Below are 26182 nucleotides of genomic sequence, written 5' to 3'. Positions count from 1 at the left end.
AACTAGGCATTTCATGTATAACTGAGGTAAGGTAGATTATGCATGTATGAACTACACATTGACACATCCAAAGCGGGAGGTTTAATAAATACTTATTAGTCGCCAAAGTTCCGGAGCATGTCTTTAACAGTATAAAAATAGTTTGGAGCGGTAGCAGTAGAAGCCAACTACATCTATGTGTCTAAATGATGTAGGTCCACAGTACAAAGGTTTCCTTCTGCAGTGCAGCAACATCCTCTGCACTAAGGCTGGCTCACTCTGCAGAGCACTTACTCACCGTTCAGTAATATTACAACATATTTGTGGTTTCAAGTGCAATGTCTGGGAGAAAAAACACTGGCCACTTCTATTTTGATGTCCAACACTCACTGTATCATGCCTTAGTGATGGGCGGTCCCAGCTGTTGACAGAACCTGACAAGAGTGTTTTTCTCTGGAGCTGGAACACTGCTTTAGCTGTGATGAATGAAGTCTGGTACATTTCCACTGTCCCTTTCCATGTGTGCTTGTTTTTACAGGATGTCATGCAGTAGGTTCCAAGGAAGACACTGAAGTCAGTTGTGGGACACTGTAGGTACAATACATTGTACTTGTATGCACTGTATGATATTTGCTTGACATTTGTGTGAATGTTTTGTTTCAATTTGAATGAAAACAGGCATTTATATTGGTCAAGAGTATGCTATATTTAATTTGAATGCACTGTATCTATAACGTACTGTATCTATAACGTACTGTACTGTATCTATAAAGCAACATTGAGTCAATTGAATTGTGAACGTTTGGACAAGAGAGGAAAAATGAGAAAGCACATCTTCTTCTCTAGTTGCACTGAGATACAAGATGTCCAAAGATGTTATACTGCTCTATCTCGCCTCTTGCTCATTAATGGTTGACAGAATGCTGTAAAATAGCCTGTTTTTAATTATGTTACTTTTGTTATCAATAAAGATATTTAATCATGGATTATTCGGTTTTTGTTGTTGTCATGCAGCAATTTAAAACTGTGAGATGATGGAATATATTGTTTATTAGAACATTAACCCAAATCTCATGGCATTAGTCTGCCACATTTCCAAAAAAGGCTAAGAAATAACTGCAAGGCAGGGGATACAAAAGTTTGAATTTATTGCATCAATTCAAGATTGGCATTAGTTTAAAAACATGGTTTAAAATGCAGTAGTTAGCAGTGGCCCTGGCATACTGACTAACCTTTTCTGAAGTCGTGAAATCAATTATATGTATAGCAGAAAATAACAAACCATTTTCAATTCAGCTACTATACTAGTCCTAGTCTCAACTCATCCACGTTGCAGCAATAATTGCATTGATGACATCGCCATCTAGTGGTTAAAATATAGGACGCTCTCTAGAATAATCTATTGTGAACATGAACAACAAAACAACAAGGAGACATAAAATAACTTTTTAAAGCAAAATTGGAAAGGCATCCCATGCTATAAATAAATGCATTTGAATAACATTAATGCACACTTTATACAAACTACTAAACAACATAACTTCCATAAGCAGGAACACAACTTTAAAAAAGGAACACAACTTTAAAAAAGCAGCCAGACCTTATCTTTGGTCGTACATAATCTAAAGCATCAAGGTTCTGTCTCTGATGCTGAATCTGCGTTGGTCTCATCACTGATGTCATTGGCTGTCTCTTTGCACACATCCTCCTCAGGCTCAGCCTTAGCTTCAGTCTCAGTCTGGGCTTCCTTTGTGTCCTTCATACAGGTGTGTGCTGCACACTCCTTTGTCTCAATGTACTCTTTCTGCTGCTCCCCATCCCAGCAGGGGAGAATAGTCTTGAGGCCATTGTTCCTTTTTAAAGAGGGAAAATAAAATGTGACTTGCAGGCTGAACATTAGTTAACACAGCATCAACTTACATCCCTAAAGTCACTCTGCCTCTGCTATAAATATAATGTATGCATGACCATGTCAACAGGTATATGTTATAGTAATTGTGCTTAATGAATTACCTTGATCTAAATAATGGTTTTAAATTCAAGGGATCTTACATATCTAGTTTTTTTCCCCTTTACAATGAAAAGGTAGCAAAAACACTTACGTTCTAAAGTACAAGAGAATGGCCATTGCGGTCAGAAGAAGAACAAGAAGAACAGAAGAGGTGATAAGTATTGCGCTGCTCATGGACTGGGGTAGTTCTACCTCTACCTCCTCTGGGCTATCAGAAAAACTACTGAGAGAGGAGCGAGAATGAGAGGTGGGCCGGGCGGACTGTGTGGAGGGGACAAGATGAATGATGGCTGGAGAGAGGGAGGTAGAGGGGGATGAGGCCGCTCCTGAAGGAGAAGGATGTGCTCCCTCCTGATGCTTCGGTGTGGTCAAAGCGGTATCAGCTGTGGTATCCTCCAATTGTATCACTGTGGTATCCTCCAATTGTATCACTGTGGTAAGTAAATGAGAGTAAGTTAGCAATGTATTCACATTCAATTAAATTAATAAATTGATATCCAGCATTAACATCACAGTAGCTATTTGCCAAAAATTTGAATTTCACTCAATTCCTAAAACTTGGTCACACCACCCCAGGGACAGATCAGGAAGTTAATGTAGGATGTTTTTCACACTCAAATGTTCCCTTTTCCTCTCACGTTCTTACAATTGTTAGTCTCACAAAGGAAATTAAAGTATGTGATTTGACTTTCTGAAAAAATGCCAATTACCTCAGAGTTTAGGGTCAACAGAAAGGCACAGAGCAATTAGCCTATGTATTCATGAATCACCATACCATAACATTTCTCTACTGGATCCATTGATCCAGTGACATGATCCTACCAGACGAGCTAAACTACTTCTATGCTCGCTTCGAGGCAAATAACACTGAAACACGCTTGAGAGCACCAGCTGTTCCGGAAGACTCTGTGATCACGTTCTCCGCAGCCGATGTGAGTAAGACCTTTGAAACAGGTCAACATTCACAAGGCCGCAGGGCCAGACGGATTACCAGGACGTGTACTGCGAGCATGTGCTGACCAACTGGACAGTGTCTTCACTGACATTTTCAACCTCTCCCTGTCTGAGTCTGTAATACCAACATGTTTTAAGCAGACCACCACAGTGCCTGTGCCCAAGAACGCTAAGGTAACCTGCCTAAATGACTACTGACCCGTAGCACTCACGTCTGTGGCCATGAAGTGCATTGAAAGGCTGGTCATGGCTCACATCAACACCATCATCCCAGAAACCCTAGACCCACTCCAATTTGCATACAGCTCCAATATATCCACAGATGATGATGCAATCTCTATTACCCTCCATACTGCCCTTTCCCACCTGGACAAAAGGAACACCTCTGTGAGAATGCTGTTCATTGACTACAGCTCAGCATTCAACACCATAGTGCCCTCAAAGCTCATCAATAAGCTAAGGACCCTGGGACTAAACATCTCCCTCTGCAACTGGATCCTGAACTTCCTGACAGGCCGTCCCCAGATGGTAAGGGTAGGTAACAAAATATCCGCCACGCTGATCCTCAACACGAGGGCCCCTCAGGGGTGCGTGCTCGGTCCCCTCCTGCACTCCCTGTTCACTCATGACTGCACGGCCAGGCACGACTCCAACATCATCATTAAATTTGCTGATGACACACCAGTGATAGGCCTGATCACCGACAACGACGAGACAGCTTATAGGGAGGAGGTCAGAGACCTGGCCGTGTGGTGCCAGGACAACAACCTCTCCCTCAAAGTGATCAAGACAAAGGAGATGATTGTGGACTACAGGAAAAGGAGGACCGAGCACGCCCCCATTCTCATCGACGGGGCTGCAGTGGAGCAGGATGAGAGCTTCAAGTTCCTTGGTGTCCACATCACCAACAAACTATCATGGTCCAAGCACACCAAGACAGCCGTGAAGAGGGCACAACAAAACCTATTCCCCCTCAGGAGACTGAAAAGATTTGGCATGGGTCCTCAGATCCCCAAAAGGTTCTACAGCTGCACCATTGAGAGCATCCTGACTGGTTGCATCACTGCCTGGTATGGCAACTGCTCGGCCTCCGACCGCAAGGCACTACAGAGGGTAGTGCGTTCGGCCCAGTACATCACTGGGGCCAAGTTTCCTGCAAATTGCCCCCCCCCCCCCCGCTCCCCCTCTTTACACCACTGCTACTCTCTGTTGTCATCTATGCATAGTCACTTTAATAACTCTACCTACATGTACATACTACCTCAACTAACCGGTGCCCACGCACATTGACTCTGTATCGGTTCCCACCTGTATATAGTCTCGCTATTGTTATTTTACTGCTGCTCTTTAATTACTTGTTACTTTTATCTCTTATTCTTAGCCGTATTTATTTTAAACTGAATTGTTGGTTAGGGGCTCGTAAGTAAGCATTTCACTGTAAGGTGTTGTATTCAGTGCATGTGACTAATAGAATTTGATTTGATTTGTTTCGCACTGAGATTAAGATTTTTTAAAATCCTTTACTGTACCTGAAGCATTGAAGCAGAACACATCAAAAAGTTTGGTGACAGAGGCTCTCCATTTGATGACACCGGTCTGATTTTGACCACAGGTTTTACTGGCCTCAATACGAGGGATCACTGCAAAATGTTCATCAATCCACCCAAACCTAGAGACACAGCCGATTTAAAATGGATTCATTAATTCTCAGAGGTTATCTATTATGAAAAGGATCACTAGCATACAAAGCAGAATCTAATCTAAAAGCCATTTTACCTGCATGTTTCCAAGCCCAGTCTCTGAGCCTCCTCAACCTGGGAATTGGAGGCCATGGTTACACCCAGAGACCAGCACACCTCCCTGGCCTCAGAGGCATTGAAGGCATAGGCAAACTGGTTGAGGTTATTTGTGTAGCTGACCAGAAACACCCCAGCTATTTGTCTCTCTGGGAAAGCTGGTGATAAGGGAATTGAAGATAAGTTTATGTACATGTTTGCTGGTTTTAAAACATTATCAATATTTCACTGTTCTTGTTTCTAATTAGTCAAGTTTATCAATTTGAAAATCCAATAATAAGTCAGAATATTTTAACCTAATGATTTATTTTATTTTAGATAATTTAGTGAAAGTATCACTTAATACATTTGCATGCCTTGTATTATTTAATATATTTTTATATCAACGTGCATCACTAATCATTAATGAAGATAACAAAATCACTTCAAAATGATGTTCAAAATAATTCTACAAAAGCACAATGCATATTTGAGAACTGATTTTGATTAGTGAAAGAAGGCAACATCTTTGAGCTTTGAGACACATGCAGTATAAAAATAATAAATACAAAAATAATTATCTTACCATTGATTTTGCTAGGATCAACGTGTAGACCAGAGAATGACAGTGTGAGAGGCAGCAGTAGTGAGAGGATCCAAACCTGCATCATGGTTACCAATGGTCAGAGACACAGGACTGGGAGCTACTGGGATGTGTTCCACTGTGTGTTCCACTGTGTGTCTGTGAGCCAAATGAAGGGGTTAGTGAGAGGTGATTCTCTTCAGATCAGAAGGGTGGGTTCATGAAGTGTACAAAGCTGTTGTATAAATGACCAGTCAGACGAGGTGGTGACAAGGCCACGGAACCACCGGGAACAGGAAGCAGGAAGTACGTTGTACAGCCCATTCAGTATGAGCACTTTAGGATCCAACCAGGTCCAAGAATACAATAAATGTAGCAAGACGTTAACATAACATGGTGCAGAAGCATCGGAAGTGTGGCATAAACTGCTGAAGTAGTGGATTTTTTTTTAAGAGGTTAATTAATTGAGAATAAGATGAACAGCTCTTACTCATAATACTGTGTAATAACACATTATGCTTGAAAAGACAGATGGAGGATTCCATCCAAACTGATCGTCAGGACTCCTTTACCAACTTCAGGAAAACATTTCTGAGATGATCATTTCTGATTTGACCTCAAGGATCCCTTCTGTTAAAACAACTAACATTAAAACATTGAACCTTAGTAAAAAAGAATAGATAGGCACGTCAGATTGGGAGTCTGCCTAAAAACACGTATGGATACAGAATAAGCATGAATCAAACAACTTAGTACTTAAGTTGTATTCTTTCGAGAGAGTACAGGAGGAGTGTTTGGCACAGATAGATGTTGGGAAAATTGTTTCTTTTTTATTGACTTTGGCACCTCACACAATGATTTCCTCCATCTGCCCATTGCTCAGTCATTAACAAGCTCATGATCCCTGGCATCCTCTGATATGACTCTGACACACAGCAAAATCCCACTTCCAGCAAAACACCTCACCCCAACCTAGTACAGCAGGAAATGACGCAGGCAGAACTGAAAAATAAGCAAAAGTCGTTTTTTGCCGTATGAGAAGAGTCAGTGACATTTAAACGTCCCAAAAGAATGGACATCTAAAGAGGACATCTATATTTTCTTTTGTGACATTAATTTAATATTAAAATAGAGAGAATCACTCAAGCAGCCTTGACACACTGCAGCTACAGCTTAATGGAGCCAAGTAGATTACATAAGTGGTTTCCTGAGAGATATGAAAGATCTTTCATTTTCATAAGTGTAGGGCGGAAGGGAACAAGCACTGTGTTGAAAAATACAATTACTGTGTCACTCATTCCACCGAGGTTAGCATGAGAATTCTGCCAATACACCTGTTTGCTTCATGTAAACTACACCTGTTTGTCTGACATACATTATTCACTATGGAAATGAATGCTGGGAGTTTTAAGGCACCTTTATTTCAAGGCGAAGATGACACAACAGAAAATCCTGGCACACAAGTGCGAAGAAGATAAAACATTTCTCATGCTGTCTAAAAGTGCTCTCGTACATGAAGGAAATCTTTTAGTGCTCGGAGGACGCAAACCAACACAGTAACAACAAATACAAACAAGAACCATCAGCTGCTAAATATTGCACTTGAGGAACTACTTTGGAATGTGCTTGTATTATAGATTTTCCCAAAAAGTATCTGCTTAAATACAACAAATATAGATATTTTACTAAATATTTTCAAAAAATTAAAAAACATATCTCTTTAAATATCTCTGTAAATCTCTTCAGGGGATGTCCGCTTACTGGACCTGAGAGAATGAACATAAAAGTAACAGAGTGGTAGATTAATGTACATTAGTCTAATGTCTACTGTGACATTTGTCTTAGGGAACTCATCAGGAATCATCCATCTTCACCCAAGGGGCCACATTCAGTCCTCCAGGATGACATTCAGAATAGGACAAGGAATAATAACAATACATTGTGAATATATACAGTGAGGTCCAAAAGTATTTGGACAATGACAAATATATATATTTTTGGGGCTCTGTACTTCAAAACTTTGGATTTGAAATGATAAAGACTATAAAGTGCAAACTGTCAGCTTTAGTTTGAGGGTATTTTCATCCATATCGGGTGAATCGTTTAAAAAATTACAGGACTTTTTGTGCAAGGTCCCCCCATTTTAGGGAACCAAAACTATTTGTACCAATTCACTTCTATGTGTATTAAAGTAGCCAAAAGTGTAGTATATGGTCCCATATTCATAGCACACAATGATTACATCAAGCTTGTGAATACAAACTTGTTGAATGCATTTGCAGTTTGTGTGTCAGATTATTTTGCGCCAAAGAGAAATGAATGGTAAATAATGTATTGTGTATTTTGGAGTCACTTTTATTGTAAATAAGAATAGAACATGTTTCTAAGCCCTATTTAAATTCATGTGGATGCTACCATGATAATTATGAATGAATCGGGAATAATGATTCATTCCCCTCCAAAATGCTAACCCTCCCTGTTCATTCTGTTCATTGTGTCATTCAGGATTATCCGTAATCATGGTAGCATCCACATTAAAGTAGAAGTGTTCAGAAAAAGAGGATATTCTTATTTACAACTCCATGATACAATACATTATTTACCATTCACAACCAAAACAAACTGGGAATGCATCCAACAGCTTAGTAGAGTCAAAAGGCAAATATTACATTTTGAACTTCTTTAATACACATATAAGTGAATTTGTTCAAATACTTTTGGCTCCCTGAAATGGGGGGACTACATACAGAAAGCGCTGTATTTTCTAAACAGTTCACCTGATATGGATGGAAAGGCCCTCATATTAAAGCTGACAGTCTGCATTTTCACCTAATAGTCATTGTATCATTTCAAATCCGAAGTCCTGGATCTCACTGTAGATAAGAACATATTTCATCACACTATTATACTTGGCCCCCTAAGCAACAATCATACATCACCATCAGAAACATTGAGGCGGCTTTCCTAACACAACATCAATATGCCTTGATAAAGTTTATGATCATTTGAAGGCTTACCCTCTGAAACCAATAAAAAACTAAATAAATGCTCCCAAAGATACATCCCCCCCCCCCCCCCCCCCCAAACCCTAGATCTTCAAAAGCCTATATTCAAGTTCAGCTCTTGATGTATCATGGAAAAAAGAGTCTATGGACTGAGAGAAGTATGAGACAGGCTCTTTGTTATTCTGGAGTGGGATTCTTTGGCTGTACTCCTACATTCAGTCCAAAGATCTTCTTCTTGCCCTGAACCATGGCTTTTTCTGCCGACATGTCTCCATGGTTGTTATAGCGATCACTAAAGTATGTGAAAACACTGACGGCCAGGAACGTGATCAGGAACAATGTCAAAACAATCCAGAGAAGTCGGTTACGGCGGAAAATCTTGGGGCAAAGCCGGTCAAGGACAACTAGGACCTCTTCAACCTTACTGTAAAGGCAAAATTGAGAGGGGATTCAGAACAATTCAAGCTATACACCCAGTCATTATACAGTGGCTAGTATAACTACATCATCATTTATTTTCAATTGATCTACATGAAGTGAAAATTACCTGTTGAACTTTTCTTTTCTGCTGACTTCTTTTCTTTCATCCTTCTTTTCTGGATTTTTCTCTACCTTCTCCTCCTCCTCCTCCTCCTCCTCCTCCTCCACCTCTTTGACTTCTTTACTTCTCTTCAGTCCCTCTTGGTAGCTGTATTTGGAACATTACACTTGTTTTCTCATTAAAGGCACATACGCTGAACATAGAGGAAGTATCATAAGGCAGCAGGGGCACATTACATATAAACTACTTCACTATTGCAATGCTGACTGTACTGAATGTACTGTAATATTATGTTGATTCTTCATACTATTATGTACTGACACTATTATGTCAGTACAGCCACTCTTCTGTCAGCGTGCACATGGTGTGTGACTGTGGGTATGTGTGTGGGTGGTCAGGGTGAGCGGGTACATAGAAAAGGGCCTCACCCTTTATTGTAGGCCTCCTCCTCGATCTTTGCCTTGATCTCTGATCTGATCTCCTCTAGGTTGATGGAGGGCTTGGCTGGGGCAGATGGCTCAGCTTCCTGCTCTGCCACACTCTTTCCACTGCATTGTTTCATTGCGGAAAGAACACAGAACATTTTACCAACAGATATTATGATGAGAGAGAGGAGTGCATCATGGTCATTAGGCTTTCCATCATAACACTGTGGCCTTGTGTTAATGGACAGGCTGGAACGCAGTTGAATGGCAACGTGCGTGGATGGCACCATCACTGCCAGGCAAGCTTGCGTAAAAACCAAAAGTACAAAGGAAAAATGTGTACATGGGGACTCTTAAAACGTCCCTGGCTTTTACTGAGCAGACACTTGATACAATTGTTATTGTCTCTCTCGCTCTGAGAGATCCTGAGATTTTGGCATGGGGCAAACTAAGACAGCACACCACTTGAATGCTCTCTCTCTCAGACTCCCCTTATTACTAAGCCAGGGATGGAGTCTCTGGCCTGGCTTTTGTCAAGCTCCCCAGCCCAAATGTTTAGATTACATCTCAGAATATCCCATCAGCCAGTTGCAGTTGGGTTTTTATGGAATGTTGCACAGTTATTTTGGGTGCATAGACAATCTAGGAGTTGCATAAGGGTTGTGCAGTTATCTGCTGTATATGGCCCCTGGTATCCGGATGGCAATGATTAATCAAGCTACTTCCTGAAGGTCAAGTACACAAGGCAAAGATTCTGAAACAGCACAAGATGTCTTCTGATAAGGATGTATATATATTAAGGCCCCGCATCGCCAATTGTTTCACGGTGCTGTGAACTGATCTTGGGAACCAGGCAATACAGGCAAGGAGATAGATTGTGCTGAGAACAGTATGTACAGTATATTCATGGGTATGCATTAGGCGAACATTATGACAGAGGATGGAGGAACATACCTTCCAGCTATAGCTGGCTGTGTAGTATCAGTGGGAAAGTTGCTTTTCATACTGTTGGCTTCACACTGTAATTAACAAGATCAAACAACATGCATGTCGAAGAAGCAGACTGATAATATCCTGTCTATTTAAGTTTACCACTTAATGATGTGGTCAGGTTGACAGGCTGAGAAGCCTGTGATTGGGTAGAAACATACCAGGACAGGAAGTGCTTGGCCCATGGTGAGTTGGGGGCTGGGTCCCATGGCAACGCTGGGGCCGGGACCTGCCATGACCGGGGTCTGACCAGGGATGTTCAGGAGGTTAAATTTGGGGACCACCGCAACACTGACCCTCCGCCTGGGCAAAGCCTGATAAGGAACAATTGGAAGGGAGAGAGAGAGGGTGAGAGAAAGAGGGGAGAAGAAAAGAGAGGGAGAGTTCAGTTGAGAGTTCAGTTGGGGGGGATTATCCTTAAAAAGTGTCACCCTGATATAACCAGTCAAACCCAGTGGAAACACTCTGTTCAACACTACAGCACCAACCTTTCCCAGGGTCAGGGACATGGACCTGGATGGCCGTGGGACTCCATCATCTAACCAAAGAACACAGGAGAACGTAGTTTAAGTCAATCCACATTTTGCAACAACTTGCCCTTCATGCACTGGAGATAAAGGGTTTGTGCAGGTGTACCTCCAGTGTCTATGGATCCTCCATAGCAGCGACTAGAGTTCTGGTTGGCCAGCTTCTTGAACTCCATCAGCTCAGCGTGGTCCTTCTCATAGGTCCTCTTCAGATTCTCCACATACTGCATCATCACCTCTGTGGCCTTGTTCATACGTTTCTCCTGTCACACACAGGGTTCCAAAAGGGTTCTTCGGCTGTCCCCATAGGAGAACCCTTTTGGGTTCCATGTAAAACCCTCTGTGGAAAGGGTTTTACTTGGAACCCAAAAGGGTTCTACCTGGAACCTAAAAGGGTTCTTTAAACTGTTCTCCTATAGGGACAGACAAAGAACCCTTTTAGGTTCTAGATAGCACCTTTTGTTCTAAGAGTGCAGCAACAGGAGTGTCATTACTGTCTATGGGCTGGAGAGTTAACCATACAGTCACAGCAGAGAGAGAGGGAGAGAATATCATTTTGAGAGGGACTCCAACACTGTGGAAAGCCATCATCATGTCAGGTCTGGGGTCAGGTCTGGGGTCAGGTCTCGTACAGCAGCAATGATGTTAGTCTATAAATCACAACGGACATATCCCTGAGTCCTTCCCTAGTCATTTATTGGAGTTGGCTTTGGTGTGAACGATAACCTGAGGGAAGCATAACAGGCTAAATCTTTCACAAACATATCTTATTTGAAAAAATAAAATTCTCATGACAGTGGAGCATGGAAAAGTGTTTTCACTTTCACTCAATGTTTTCTTCTCTCATTCAGGGGTTTCCTCGAATCATTAAGGTACTCTGTGGAGGGCCCATCCTATCCTATCCTATGCCTGGGTTCCAGTACCTGTCTGACTGCTCCAACCATCTCAGCTCTGCTGGAGAGCCTGGTGGCCAGACGGTGCAGTACTGCTACTGTCTCTATGAGGCACTGGTAGGACTCCCGCTGCTCCATGTTACTCCACTGTGGTGCCGTGCACTGAGGAGGCAACAGCAACAAAACAAAGGGCCTTGATAAATGAAAGTGAATCAACAAATTTCATATCCTGTGTTATCATGGCCTACTAAAGGCTGACCTTCAGAGAGCCTTTGAATTCTTCTAGTTCCTTCTCCGTGTTTTCCTCGGTCAGGGTCCGCTCCCGCTCCGCCTGTTTGAGCCGTGTCTCCAGAGTGTAGTTGTCATTCCGGAATGCCAGCGAAAGTTGAACAAACGCGTTCTGTGGGGAGGATATGACTGTGTTTAATGTTCATGAAACGGTCACCAGGGACACATTAGATACCATTATTAAGGACTGAGACACGCCAACGCACTGGACCACCACACAAAGTAGATCAGAGGGGTCAGGTCAATTATTGGGCTGCCCAAGAAAACATGAATACAGTATGGGACTGAATAAACACATGGAACACTGAAGATCCTTGATAACATGTTAACATAACATAACTGTTATGCTAGCAATGTACAGTATGTGCTAATGTAAAGCACAACTACACCAGCTGGCTACCCAGCTACCATGTAGAACTACACCAGCTGGCTACCCAGCTATCACTGGCTAGTTGGCTACCCAGCAACTAGCCAGTGTGTTGACAGTGCTGCTTGCTACCAGGCCTGAGATGAGCCTATAACGTGCAGCGAAGCTGACAGATGAACTCCTGGTGTCATGCTGTCATGATCAAAGGGTCTCTGCTGCAGCATTCCAAACATCGTCCCAGAGTACTAAGGCAAGTGTTGAGAGGAAATCGGTGACCTCGACTGTCCTAGTGCACAACATGTATCCCCCTGGGAGGGACAGGCGTCTGGGCAGGCGGGGCTAAAGCCTAGTCCAAGTGCTCTGCACTCAAACAACACAGCCATGTTTGCATTTTCTCCTTAGAGACAGGAAATTGAGGCTCCCATTAGTCTCAATCATTGGTAGAGACTAGGGGCTTCCTGTACATTACATTCATGAGGCCACAGACAGAGGGAGAACATGCACTATAAAACTGGTTACTACTGTATAATACCCTCTCCAGAGTAGATACTCACCTCAACTTCTTTTTCCGTGAGTGGAGGTGCACTACAATATAATAAGAGAGGAAATATAGGTTCAGTATGTAAGTAGAAAGACCAAAATATATGGTAAAAGGTCATTCCCTGTCAGTCTAAATACTGTGATACCCACCAGCCTGGTAGCCCTCTGTGCAGTTTGAGTTTCCTCAGCATGATGTCTGAGATGTTGGGCATGGCATCTGACTTCTCTTTAGCCTCCTCATCAGTAGGAGACCCTGCAGGGGGCAGAAGAGAGGGACCTGGCCACACACACACACACACACACACACACACACACACACACACACACACACACACACACACACACACACACACACACACACACACACACACACACACACACACACACACACACACACACTTAGATAGTTACAACGTGGCTATCTGGTCTCAATGGGAAAACCTAATTTATTTAAATAATCAGATTACTATTTTGATAATCAACCTACTTCTGAACAACATTGTACTGCAATCTTCTTGGATCACAAACTATTTCACTGATGTCTTTTCAATATTAGCTGACCGGGTTCTCTCACTCACACCATCTGCTGGTGCAAACTTAAAATAACATTTCAGGTTGCCAATAAATTGCAGCTCTGTGCCAAACTTAGAACAGAAAATCTCTCGGGGTCAGTAAGGACTCGCATCCTGTGACGTAGCTGGGAGCCTTGACTCCTTTCCCCCTCACTAGATAAAAGTCTACTGTCCACTCCAATGGTCTGTTACACAGCACTACACACAGCACTGTCTCCTCTCCAGGTCAGACACGGGGAAACCCAGTACCTCTTTCCTGTTCAGCTGTTTCACTCAAGTCTGCCAACTTTGACCCCACAATGCTTTGGTTCCGCATCAGCTTGTGCTCCTGTATACAGAAGAACAGTGCAAATTTAGATTTTTAAGAGCTTTCATGTTGTAATAACTGTGTCGTACAAAGATGTTTACGAGACCAAAACATTACAAGAACAAAACATTCTCTCTCATGATTTTAGCATTTACCAAAAGGCTCTTAAATCCCCCAAAACATGCAATAAATGTCACATTAATGCTATCAGGTGAAACTCAAGGGATGAGCCCCGGTAGTTAAAAGGCTCCCATCGTACCTCTCTTATTTTGGACAGCTTCTGCACGTTGACAGGCTGTACAGGGAAGTCCTTGTACCCAGAGGACATGAGCAGGGCATCCCGGGTCTTGTCTTGAAAGGAGAAGGTTTCCTCGTTTGTAGAGGGGAGACTTGGTGCCCCATTTCTGGCGTTGAGAGTTCCAACAGTGTCCCAGGACACAGCTCTCATTAGGGGAGGAAAGGCCCCGATGGTCTTGATCTCTGCTGTGCAGGGGGCCTGCTGAGTGGGGGGCCGAGGGACAGGCTTGGCCACCCCAGTGGCAGGGGCCTGGTTGGGGGCTCGGGCCAGAACCTCCTCTGGCTTATTGACTAGTACTGGTGCTGGGCAATTCTTAGCTGTTACCCGGGGGTCAAAGTTCTCCTTCTGGCCCCCACTGGGCTCCCTGGGGGGTGGGGGAACAGAGTAGCGAGGAGCCAGGGTGCCTGAGGACACCTTACGCTTCTCATTGGGCTTCCAGTCCACCAACCTCCTGGTGCTCTAAAAACAGCAATATCACAATTCTTTAAACACTGTAAATTCAGGAGAAACTAATTGGATTTTCGTGGAGAGGGGGCGCAAGAATGTCAACATTTACAATTTTCTACCTTAAATGAATTATTGTATCCAACATAGCTATGAGCATAGCTATTCTGGAGTGTAAACTCATGAGGGTTTTACTAACTACGTATTGCATTTTCATGTATGACTAACTGTTCCTGGGTGCCACTTGAGAATGAGAGTGGTGGTGAGAGTGCTATGCTACCTCATGCTCCGGTGTACTGGTATCAGCCTGCTCCCTCGCAGACAGAACCTCCAATCGCTGCCAGAGAGGAACACAAAACAACACACATCAATCAACATACTGTTAAAACACCATTACTGAGTGCATCAGACAAATATAATTCCAATTGGTCTTACCAGGCTGACAGGCGACGAGGGGGCATAGTTCACCTCTGTGGCTACAGCTGAAAGAAAAAGGTTTACAAAAAAAGCTGTATAATTAAATGTATTTTTATGCAAGGATTTTCATGCTCTCCAGCAAAGAGAGTGAATATTCTCTAACAGACAGAAAGATGGACGTACCTATTTGAGGGGCTGTGATAAGAGAGCTGCTTCTGGACGGCACAGGTGAGGAGGATGGTGTGTGGTTAGGAGAAAGACCTGTGGATAAAACATACACATGTGTTTTATGTTTGGACAATGAAAGTACAGTATACTGCATCAGCATCGCATTCCAGATAACAACGCAACATAAAAACTATAGGTATTGGGACTTCATTTGATATCTGCTACTGTAGTCTGTTACGTGATGGAAGACTGGACTTATCTGGCGTGCATTCAGAATGCTGCAAGACGAAGGCATAAGGGCACGTACGTGATGTTCAGATAACTCCGGAAGTCAAGATAGAAACATACAGCAATTACAATGACTCACTTACTAAATTCAGCTAGCAGACCTGAGGGTTTGTTGGCTGCTCATTGCATTTCATAACCAGCGTTAAGAGTCAAAATATTGTTCAACCAAATCTACAATCCACCAGATGATTAAATCTCTTCTGTGTAAATAGTGGTCTTAATCTGAATAGCTTAATACTTACATACTGTACATTGTATACTGTACAGTAAGACTTACCATAAAGTACTTTTATTTTTCCCTGTTTCACTTGTATACCAGTCTGTAAACCAATGAGTGTCTCTCACCTGTGGGGGATTCAGAGAGGCTGCAGGTGGACTTTCGGCCCCTGCGGCTCAGGAAGCGGTCGCTGACTTTCTTGGCCTCCTGCAGTAGCACCAGGTTCTTCTGACGGTCCTCCTCCGAGAGCTGCAGCTCAGGCAGATGGTCTTTCACCAGGTCTATCACATTGCCTGTACTGTCTGAGAAGGATACACATGTACACACACACACACACACACACACACACACACACACACACACACACACACACACACACACACACACACACACACACACACACACACACACACACACACACACACACACACACACACACACACACACACACACACACACACCAGAGTAGAAATTAAAATACAAACATAGACAATAAGAGACAAATGGCAACAACCAATAGTCTTCTCTCTGAGCTCAGCACAGAGCAACAAGCCAACATCAATAGTAATCAAAGCAGAAGCATCCCGGTGCTGAGAGCTTTGGCTCTGATTTTCTAAGGACAAAGGGCCCCAGTTCTGTATGCTGTCAGACACTGATGACCAAACTTATACATTTCAATAGATGGAATTAAATTAGCCATACAATGTTATGAAGAAAAACAATGGACTTATACGTTTTGTTAACATGAGTGTCACGCCCTGACCGTAGATTGCTTTGTATGTTTCTATTTTTTATTTGGTCAGGGTGTGATGTGGGTGGGCATTCTATGTTTGTATGTCTATGTTTTCTATTTCTATGTGTTTGGCCTGGTATGGTTCCCAATCAGAGGCAGCTGTCTATCGTTGTCTCTGATTGAGAACCATATTTAGGTAGCCTGTTTTCCCACTGTTAGTTTTGGGTGGTTATTTTCTGTTTAGTGTTTGTTGCACCTATCAGAACTGTTCCGGTTATTCCTTTTGTTATTTTGTATTTAGTGTTCAGTTTCGAATAAATAATATAAACACGTATCACACTGCACCTTGGTCCTCACCTTCTTCCTCTGAATGCCGTTACAATGAGGCTATATTTAGCCTTTAAGTATTTGACTGTACCCACCGACTGTAGTGATGGGTCCTGCCAGGGAGTTTCGGGACAAGCGAGGTCTGGGACTGTGTGGTCTGGGAAAGAGAAACGTTTCAAATTAACAGACGCCATGTTCTTACGACACAGTCTATATTTACATTTACTCTAAACACTTGAAGAAGGATGGATTTTATTTTCTAGAAATATCTCAATGCTGGCTTGGTTAAAGTGGATAATTTTTCAAGAGGTGGTTTGCTCTCAATCCATCTTGATATGAACAGTCCTGTTCTCAAGATGAAATAACACATGTACCTGGTCTGTTCCAGAGGGCGACCGTCTGCTTGGACCACGGTCACAGTCGCTTGCTTTGGGAAGACAATGGTGGGAGCAGGCATCGCCACGGTAACTGCTCTACTTTCAACTGGTGTATACTAGATAGAAAAATATGTGAAAAACAAAAGGTTTAAAATAAGTTAGGAGAGGTGTAACTTTAGTTATGCAGCAAGACCAGAACTAGACTGCATGAAAAAGGTTTTGAGTGGACTTTTGAGGGACCGGGATAACAGAAATGGGATCCTGCCATAGACAATCTAATATTGTCTCTCAAATAGAAGGCAAATTCATAGATATGGATATTGTTACTGCAATGACGTAAATTGGGGGACATTTTCATTTAAATCTTTCGAAACATTAAATCATGCAAAACAAAGATTACAGAGACATTTGAGTAAACATGTCACCAAATGGCTTGTGTCACTGCAAAGGCATCAAAACTTTCTCATGCTCGACCCTTTAACCTTCCTGCTTATGTACACATCTATAAAATCTTGTGTACACACTTTCACAGAGATGTTTGGTGACTTGGTTCCCCAAACTGGAGACTTCCTGTTTTCGTAAACTTTTAATGTTGATATTAATGTGAAGACAGAGCCAAACATACACCTTAATGTCTCTCTAGACCCTCCCTGATGTTGACCATGGCTGGGACTGTATGGGGAACGTGGTGGAATCAGCAGGGGGAAAAAGACACTTCAACTTCAAGGCACAACCATTTCAAAGCACTTTTAAGGGAAAAAGAAATAAACTTGTGGTCCTCTGTTATCGGTGGGTATTTCAGTGAGGCACTTAGCTCTGTTGACTAGCAGGTGGTCCCTGGTTTCCAGCAGCAGCATTTTTAGCTCAGCAGCACAATGTCAACAGCCTGAACCCCTGAACATCAGAAACTCTAGACGTCCCTCTGGACTAAACACCCTGAACTCACTGGACCTCAGCATCCCAGGAGAGTGGAAGGACAGAATGAACACTCACTTGAACCATGTGATCTGTAACTAAGTCAACCATGTTAAGTATATTTCCAACATTAAAGGCCATTCATTTTTTATTTATATCCTAGTATCTAGTTCTATCCTGAGAGAAAAGTATGCAAATAAACAGGGAGGCATTAAATTATACTTCACTGAGACCTTTGTCCTGGAAGAAAATGCTAATAAATGATATCCCTATAACAGTCTAAAACTGCTGAAAGGTCAGGGCTATGGTTTAATAAAGGAGGATCATTTTATACGGTTGCCATACCCCCAGGTTAGATTACAGAGGCTCATTGCATACCTCAGTGAAGTCTTATCTAGGCCGTGGTTATGACTGACTGGAACGGATGACAGTGTACTCCTAGGAGGAGTAACTCAGTGGTTCTGGTGAGGCAGCCATCCGCTCAACACAAATCTGTTGTGTCTCTACAGTGTAAACCAAACAGCTGTATATAGCTCCTGACTGTACACAGGCAGCTTTCAGAAAGCCTCTACTTTTTGTCTCAAAGAGTTTCAATGGCATGTTTTCTGGGAGACGTACTGGACTAGGCAAAGCCACATTCAGAGACTCATAAAACATCCAATCTATCCACTGCTCTGTACAAGTCTACTCAACTAAATTAACATTAGGGTAGGGAGTCACACAGGATCTGAACAGGTGACAGAACAAAACAACGAGAGACAGTTCAGTCTTCAGAGTAGAGCCAAGATCTAGAGGGGTCTGGACACACTGTGCTAACCTGTCTTGACCACCAGCGCAGTGCAAATTACCTCATCAACACAAAAAACAGGGTAATAAGAGGCGCTGGAAAAAAGTTTGTGATCTGGACAGAAGAGGAAAGAACATCCTGCTCATGATTTTGCTTGGATTAATTACATATTTTCATTGCTGAGCAAAGCTTTGTTCCTGAGTCAAAAATAGAAGTGTGTGAAAAGCAGGGAGTCATTGGTACTAAAGATACACACATCCATAACACACTAACATGTATTAGCAATGAATATGTGAGCAACACTATGAGCATAGATATGAGTGAAGCCTAATGCTCATATTGCTCATATGCTATTGTTGCTCACATATTCATTGCAAATCCGTATAGCTTGCCAACACTGAACCTTAGGTTCCAGGTTCAGTATTAATGACCTAGTGCCATGTATAGCTCTGAGTGCAACATACCACAACTTTAGAGTGAAGGTTTAACGTAATGGATAGGTACTCACTGTGCTGGGTGAGCTGGAGGAACTGTCGAGCTCCTCAGGGGAATCCTCCTCTTCTTCAGGGAGGACTGGCATTACGGGGGGCTGTGGGGCACGGGGTCGTGTCAGGGGAAAAAAAAAGGGGCTCTCAGCTGGAGTGGGTTGGGTAGGGGATTCCTCCAACTGCTGTTCAGTCTGAACCCAGGGAAAGCAGTACAACTCGTGGCCCCCTCCTTCCTGGAACCAGAATTATATGCATGCAAGCAGGAAGTCACACAGGCACAACTGAGAATACACAGCCTCTGATAGCTTCTAACTATAAGGGAAACCACAAAGAAGCATGACACTTCCTCGAATAGGATACGTGTATAGAACATTTGCCTATGAATGGGTGTGCCAACTGGTGGCTATGTCTGTTTGAACTTTGATGTTGGATGACAAAACCTATGATATCATAAGGAAAGGGCCTTGTAGACATACATTCAAAGTATGTAAATAGTATTCTGGTCATCTCCATGTAAAAGGACCAACATGTGAAGTTTATAGGAGCATATCACATTTGATGTCAAATGAAAGCTAAGTCTATATTTTTGGGACATGAAGGCATAGATTTTTCAATCATTTTCAATTCTAAAAATGTGGCATAAGTAATGTATTTGATTTGTGGATAAACAGATGGAAAAGGGGTCTTAGAAAACACCTACCAGAAAAAGTCTTAAAAGGTTTCAGAAATACATCAAACCCCAATGATGTTGATGTAAAGACCCCTGCTAACTAATATCAACACTTATATTTCGTTTTGGAGAAATGATTTTCCTTCTGTAAATTTAAGAAATATTGCCTAGTGTCTTGTCATTCTGTTACCAAAAACCCACATATCTATAAGATAGTTTCTCATTTCTCTCCCTTATGAGGGAGGATAATGAAATTTCACAGAAATAACAAGTAAAGGTAGTCCTAGCAATTGGTTATAGTGTTTCTACTGATAAAAATGTTGTTTAAGAATTATTAAGTGATTAAAATGATTTTCCATTGTGACGAATTCTATTGCAGTCATTATGTTGCAGATTTTTCAATCACTCTGTTACCAATCATAGTAGTCACAAACCACAGTTGCAGTACAGCACAGTACAGTACAGTAGAGCACAGTAGAGTACATTGTAATGGACTGGACTCTACTGTACTTTTCTTTACTGTACTGTACTGTGCTCTACTGTACTGAACTATACTTTACTCTATTTGTATTTTCTTTACTGTACTGTACTATACTATACTGAATTCTACTCTACTGTACTGTGCTGTACGATGTCCAAACTTGTGAAACATAGACGTCTATGACTGGTACAGATTTGGTCCGGTCTGGACCAATAATAGCCAGTGTGTAGAATAATACCAAAACATGCAAAGGAGGATATTACATTTTTCTACCTTTGTGCACCTATTCAGGATGTATCACCATGAATATAAATTACATTCATAATTGCATTTCTGTATAGTCCAGATTAAGCACCCATGATGTGATTTCTGTTACCATCATTCTACTACCGGGTGTTGATCCATTACCGGGTGTTGATCCACCAAAATATACTGAACAAAAATATAAACGTAACAGGTAAAGTGTTGGTCCCATGTTTCATGAAATAAAAGATCCCAGAAATGTTCCATACATACAACATTTTTATTTCTCTCAAATGTTGTGCACAAATGTGTTTACATCCCTGTTAGTGAGCATTTCTCCTTTGCCAAGATAATTCATCCACCTGACAGATGTGGCATATCAAGAAGCTGATTAAACAGCATGATCATTACACAGGTGTACCTTGTGCTGAGGACAATACATGTGCAGTTTTGTCACACAACACAATGCCACAGATGTCTCAAGTTTTGAGGGAGCATGCAAAAAGATACATGCTGACTGCAGGAATGTCCACCAGAGCTGTTGCTAGAGAATTTCATGTTAATTTCTCTACCATAAGCCACCTCTAACGTTGTTTTAGAGAATTTGGTAGTACATCCAACCGGCCTCACAACCGCAGACCACATGCCAGTCCAGGACTTCCACATCTGGCTTCTTCACCTGTGGGATTGTCTGAGAGCAGCCACCCGGACAGCTGAAGAAATTGTGGGTTTGTATAACCGAAGAATTTCTGCACAAACTGTCAGAAACCGTCTCAGGGAAGTTCATCTGCGTGTGTTGTCCTCACCAGGCTGTTGACCTGACTGCAGTTCGGCATCGTATCCGACTTCAGCGGGCAAATGCTCACCTTCAATGGCCACTGGCACACTGAAGAAGTGTGCTCTTCACGGATGAATCCCGGTTTCAACTGTACCGAGCAGATGGCAGACAGCGTGTATGGCGTCGTGTGGGCGAGCGGTTTGCTGAACAGAGTGTCCCATGGTGGCGGTGGGGTTATTGTATGGGCAGGCATACGCTACGGGCAACAAACACAATTGCATTTTATCGACGGCAATTTGAATGCAAAGAGGTACCATGACTTTTTTTTAAGGTATCTGTGATGACAGATACATATCTGTATTCCCAGACATTTTAAATCCATAGATTAGAGCAGTGTTTCCCAACCCTTGTCCTTCAGTACCCCCAACAGCACACAGTTTCGTTGTAGCCCTTGACAAACACACCTTATTCAACTCACTGAGGGCTTGATGATTAGTTGACAAGTTGAATCAGGTGTGCTTGTCCAGAGTTACAATAAACATGTGTATTTTTGAGGGTCAGGGTTGGGAAACACTGGATTAGAGCCTAATGAATTTATTTCAATTGACTGATTTTCTTTTATGAACTGTAATTCAGTAAAATCTTTGAAATTGTTGCATGTTGCGTTTTTATTTTTGTTCCGTTTCGATCTTTTTCAAACTCAAGGTGCCATATCATAGCTAACACCCCATTCTTTCTGCAGACATCTTTGAATTATTTGTGAGTTTTTGGAAAATGTGGTCAATTAAAAAAATAATGGAGATTTTACTGTCATTCTGTTACCGAACTTTGCATCTGCACTGTTCATCTAGTAAATGTGTTTTAGTAACATTTTCAGTGGCAATTGTTAAAAGTAGATTTCTGTGTATAGGGGTACGGTTTGTTAAAGGCTCAGTGCAGTCAAAAAGTCAATTTTCTGTGTTTTGATATATATTTCCACACTATGAGGTTGGCCTAATACTGTGAAATTATGAAAATGATAATAATACTCTTTCAGTGTAAGAGCTGTTTGAAAAGACTGTCTGTACTTTCAGCCTGTTTTGGTGGGATGGAGTTTTGGCCTACATCACTAGGCTGTAAATGTGTTAATATTAGACCAATAAGAAAGAGAGTTCCAAACCTCTCTGCCAATGACAGCTAGTTTTCAGTTTTCCCCTACCCACTCAGACAACTCCCAGAATGTCCTAGCAAAATTCTTGCTTGAGAAATTGCTCTTGCTAAGAAGCTGTTTTTTGCTTTTTGTTTTCTTTTTGACCATTTTGAATGAAAAGAATCACAGTAGCTAGGTTTCCATCCAATGTGCGACAGATTTTCATGCGAATTATCAAAAATCTGCATAAAACAATATGCCCATTTTCCAGCAGAGATGTGTTTCCATCAAACAGACTTTTTGCGGATAAAAGGCTGTGCACAATGACGTAGTGCACATAAAAAAGACTTTTGCACATGTGGTTTAACCAACACCTTGCAGATACAGTGCTGTGTAGGCTACCTACATTATGAGATTATTACGGATAAGAGCGTTATTATTTGTATTTGTCAAATGGCAGCCAAGCATCGATCATTATGAAACCAGAATAAGACCCTCAATATTTATTGGAAAGGAGCATCAAACTCATCACCTTGCACATTAATCACCCTGTGAAGTTCCTCATAACTTATTTAATCTGTAGCTTAATAAACTGCATGCTTTCCCGAGTCGTAGTGGGAGGACCACACAACATATCATCACTTGACTCCAAGTTTACTTCGATATGATGGTTATTATATCAATATTTGCTCATACATTTCCACCACCATTTTTCCGATAATTAATTTTACCCACACAAAAAGATCTCACCATGTCAAACGAACAAATTGTTTGTCGGCATTTATAAAATTGTACCGGCATTTTATGTTTCCATCAGCCCGGTTGTGACTTTTTTTCATGTGTTAGGTAACTCATCCGCATGAAATGGTTGGATGGAAACGTGGTTAGTAAGGTACTTAATTGTTATGAAGAAATGATTTGATATTGAGGTAGAAACGGCTGCATTGGGCCTGTAAACATTTTAAAGTGAAAGAGAGAGTCTCAGCGTCACAATGGAATCGCCCTTCTCTCAAATAACTTGGTTATGATGCAATGAATTATCATTGCAATATTCCAGATGCAGCACAACTCTCTAGCGGCATATTACTGTAATAAGGTATCAGACAAACCATCACACAGACATGTCAGCTGCTTCTCTCTAGTGTTAGACCTGACTAACAAGTCCTGGAGCTTCCAGAACAGTGCATAAACAAGTGCTTTCTCTCCCCAGAGGCGGGGGTGGATGAGCCAAGTTAATCTGGGAGAACGGGAATCCCAGAGGAACGCATTCTTCCAGCTATTAAAGTTAGATATATTTAATTCTGAGAATGAACAAAGAAAAACAAGATACCGTTGTCTTGTAACGAATCTAAACATCTACGACAGGCAAATCAAACGTGGAGACAGCGAGGTAGCACAATGGAGGATGAAAGGTTAGAAGGGTTGCAATTAAATCGTCATAGAGCAAGGTTATCTTGAACTACCTTATTTACACGAAAACGAGCATATCTAACCACACAATCACAATCTGATTCTAAAGGGGAAACAAATACAAGTATTTATCCTATCCATTTCAACATGCCTATGGAAATAATACTCTGGGAAAATGTCATACAGCAGAGCCAAAATCATCCAAATCAGACATGCCATCAGTCAGAGCTCTGTCGGGGTGACGGAGGTCACATTCTAACTGGAGTCTCCCTCTCTGAGCCTAATGGTCTTTGCCAGGGCTCACTACAGGACCCCCTGCACCATTCTAACCCCGCCCAGCCCCCCCCCCCCCCCCATCCTGCCCTGCCTCTCTAACCATCAGCCAACCCGTGCCCCCCACAGCCAGCAGACAAGCACCACTCACTCTGTTCCTGGGTATGGGAGGGGGTGTTTGTGTAGGAAACCATGGCCTTGGAAGGATGTGTACACCTTAAATGGGTAAAATAACTTGCTTATGTTTCTGTCTCTGCCCATTTAGAATAGTGTGTGAGTGTTATTTTTTAACCACAATGATTTGGGAATCACTCGAGTATTTAATCATAAAAGAGGCTATCCTCATTAAAGATATCATTGAAAAGTATTCAGTCCTAACTTACCTTATCTGAGCCTGTTATTAAAACAGTCGGTAGATCTCGAGAATGGAAACTCCCACAATGCTCTAGATCACACCCAATATCTGTTGGTTGTAATGCGTTGCTCCTCCCACGATCTTCTGGTTCAGAGGCTTTACTACCAGCACTGTCTCCTGGGTTTGATGGCTGACTTCTCCCACAGTCTCCAGGCGGCAATGCTTGGCCACTCCCACAGTCGCGGGCCTCTGACTGACAGTAGTCACGGCAACTGGGATCCTCCGATCTGAGACTGATCAAACACATCAACACACTGTTCTTTATCCATAATCAACAGTTAAATCTCTCCAAAATCATATCAAACACAATTATAACCCGTATATCAGCTTGAATATTTGTGATAACTTCCACTGCTTCCTGCTCTGTGAAATACCACCACCTCCTCATTTTATATCCAGACAGGTGGGCCTTTCCTAACAAACTTTATGCAATCTTCTGACAGTTCCCGCTTCCTCCTAGGAACAGACTGAGTGCCCTTGTATATTATTGGGGCGCTGGTGTGTGACCATGTAAACACTGGCATCCCTGCACAGTCTCACCTTAGCCTAGCTCTTCAGTGTGGGGGGATGTTAATCTAAACACATGCAATATCCTCTTCCTGTAAAAGAGAGAGAATATAAACACGAACCCTGCTACATTCTCCTCAGTGTGAGCGGCAGCGTGACTGACACAGGCAGACTGAGGGGGTGTTTTCGGTGGGACGGTAAGAGGAGGTGCACACTCGTACTGGATGAAGACTTGTGATGGAGACACTGGGGGCGTTTGTGTCTCTGACACTGGGATGGAACCTACGAGAGGGAGGAACCAACACGGTCAGACAGGGAGGTCCCAGTCACACTAACAACATGGTGTAGGCAGAGTAGCAGACGTGTGAAAACAAAACACATTAAACAAGCAGATGGACAGGAGATAGGAACAGAAATGACAGGCAAATGAATGGTAGCACTGTATGACCTGCCAAAAGGAAGTGGAAGAAATGTGAGGTGCACATGAGCATTTCGCTGCACCTATTATGCCTGCTGTAAACTGTGTATGTGACGAATATATTGGATTTTGATTTGAAGATGACAGTGGATCTATTACCTAAAAATGCAGGTGCAGGACCATCACTGCTGGTACTTTTGTGCTTTTGGTCTGGGACTAAGTCAGGACATTGGACTTGGCTTGGTTTGTTGTCATCAGTGCAGGGAGGCTCTGAATCGTCACAGCTCTGACAGAGAGAAAACAACATATTCCATTAATCCATTCATGAACTATGCTGTGTCATCCACACTCATCATCTCCTAGTCCCTACCTATGTTTAGTGTTTCATGGGGCTGTTAGCCGTATCAGATCTAGCCGATTTTGACATTAAAAAAAGAAAAAATAGAGAGAGAGAATGCATCAATGGATTTTTCTGACATGCCGGCAATGAGGGATTCAGTGTTATGTGTTCAGTATTCAGTAAGCAGAAGGAAAAAACAATAAGCTGTAGAACATAACACATTCACCCTCTTATCTTTGCTCATAAGTAATCCAGAGTGCACATTTCATTGAGGAATGGCTTCCGGAGTCCTGAGTCCAGAC

At 42.2% G+C, this 26182-nt stretch overlaps 2 protein-coding genes across 2 annotated transcripts; both read right to left on the bottom strand.

Annotated features, from left to right (window-relative positions):
- Positions 1–1103: 1103 nt before the first annotated feature.
- On the bottom strand, positions 1104–5533 carry LOC120024959 (lymphatic vessel endothelial hyaluronic acid receptor 1-like). Its single transcript, XM_038969349.1, has 5 exons — positions 5306–5533; positions 4721–4898; positions 4474–4613; positions 2082–2421; positions 1104–1832 (listed from the first exon to the last, which is right to left on the bottom strand). Exons 1-5 carry the CDS (start codon positions 5388–5390, stop codon positions 1610–1612), a joined length of 966 nt encoding a protein of 321 aa, XP_038825277.1. The 5' UTR covers positions 5391–5533; the 3' UTR covers positions 1104–1609.
- A 2873-nt stretch (positions 5534–8406) lies between these two features.
- Positions 8407–25814, bottom strand: LOC120025173 (inositol 1,4,5-triphosphate receptor associated 1-like). The gene is made up of 23 exons (XM_038969626.1): positions 25700–25814; positions 25245–25404; positions 24584–24848; positions 19237–19449; positions 17024–17142; positions 16745–16806; positions 15718–15891; positions 15100–15177; positions 14935–14981; positions 14780–14836; positions 14017–14514; positions 13700–13778; positions 13029–13131; positions 12893–12923; positions 11943–12083; positions 11714–11845; positions 10900–11053; positions 10752–10801; positions 10425–10577; positions 10228–10292; positions 9277–9396; positions 8855–8995; positions 8407–8731 (listed from the first exon to the last, which is right to left on the bottom strand). Exons 4-23 carry the CDS (start codon positions 19306–19308, stop codon positions 8485–8487), a joined length of 2523 nt encoding a protein of 840 aa, XP_038825554.1. The 5' UTR covers positions 19309–19449; positions 24584–24848; positions 25245–25404; positions 25700–25814; the 3' UTR covers positions 8407–8484.
- Between the last annotated feature and the right edge of the window lie 368 nt (positions 25815–26182).

Source organism: Salvelinus namaycush, chromosome 30 (assembly GCF_016432855.1).
Source record: "Salvelinus namaycush isolate Seneca chromosome 30, SaNama_1.0, whole genome shotgun sequence".
NCBI classification, from domain to species: domain Eukaryota; kingdom Metazoa; phylum Chordata; class Actinopteri; order Salmoniformes; family Salmonidae; genus Salvelinus; species Salvelinus namaycush.
This window is presented reverse-complemented; position numbering and strand designations above follow the sequence as displayed.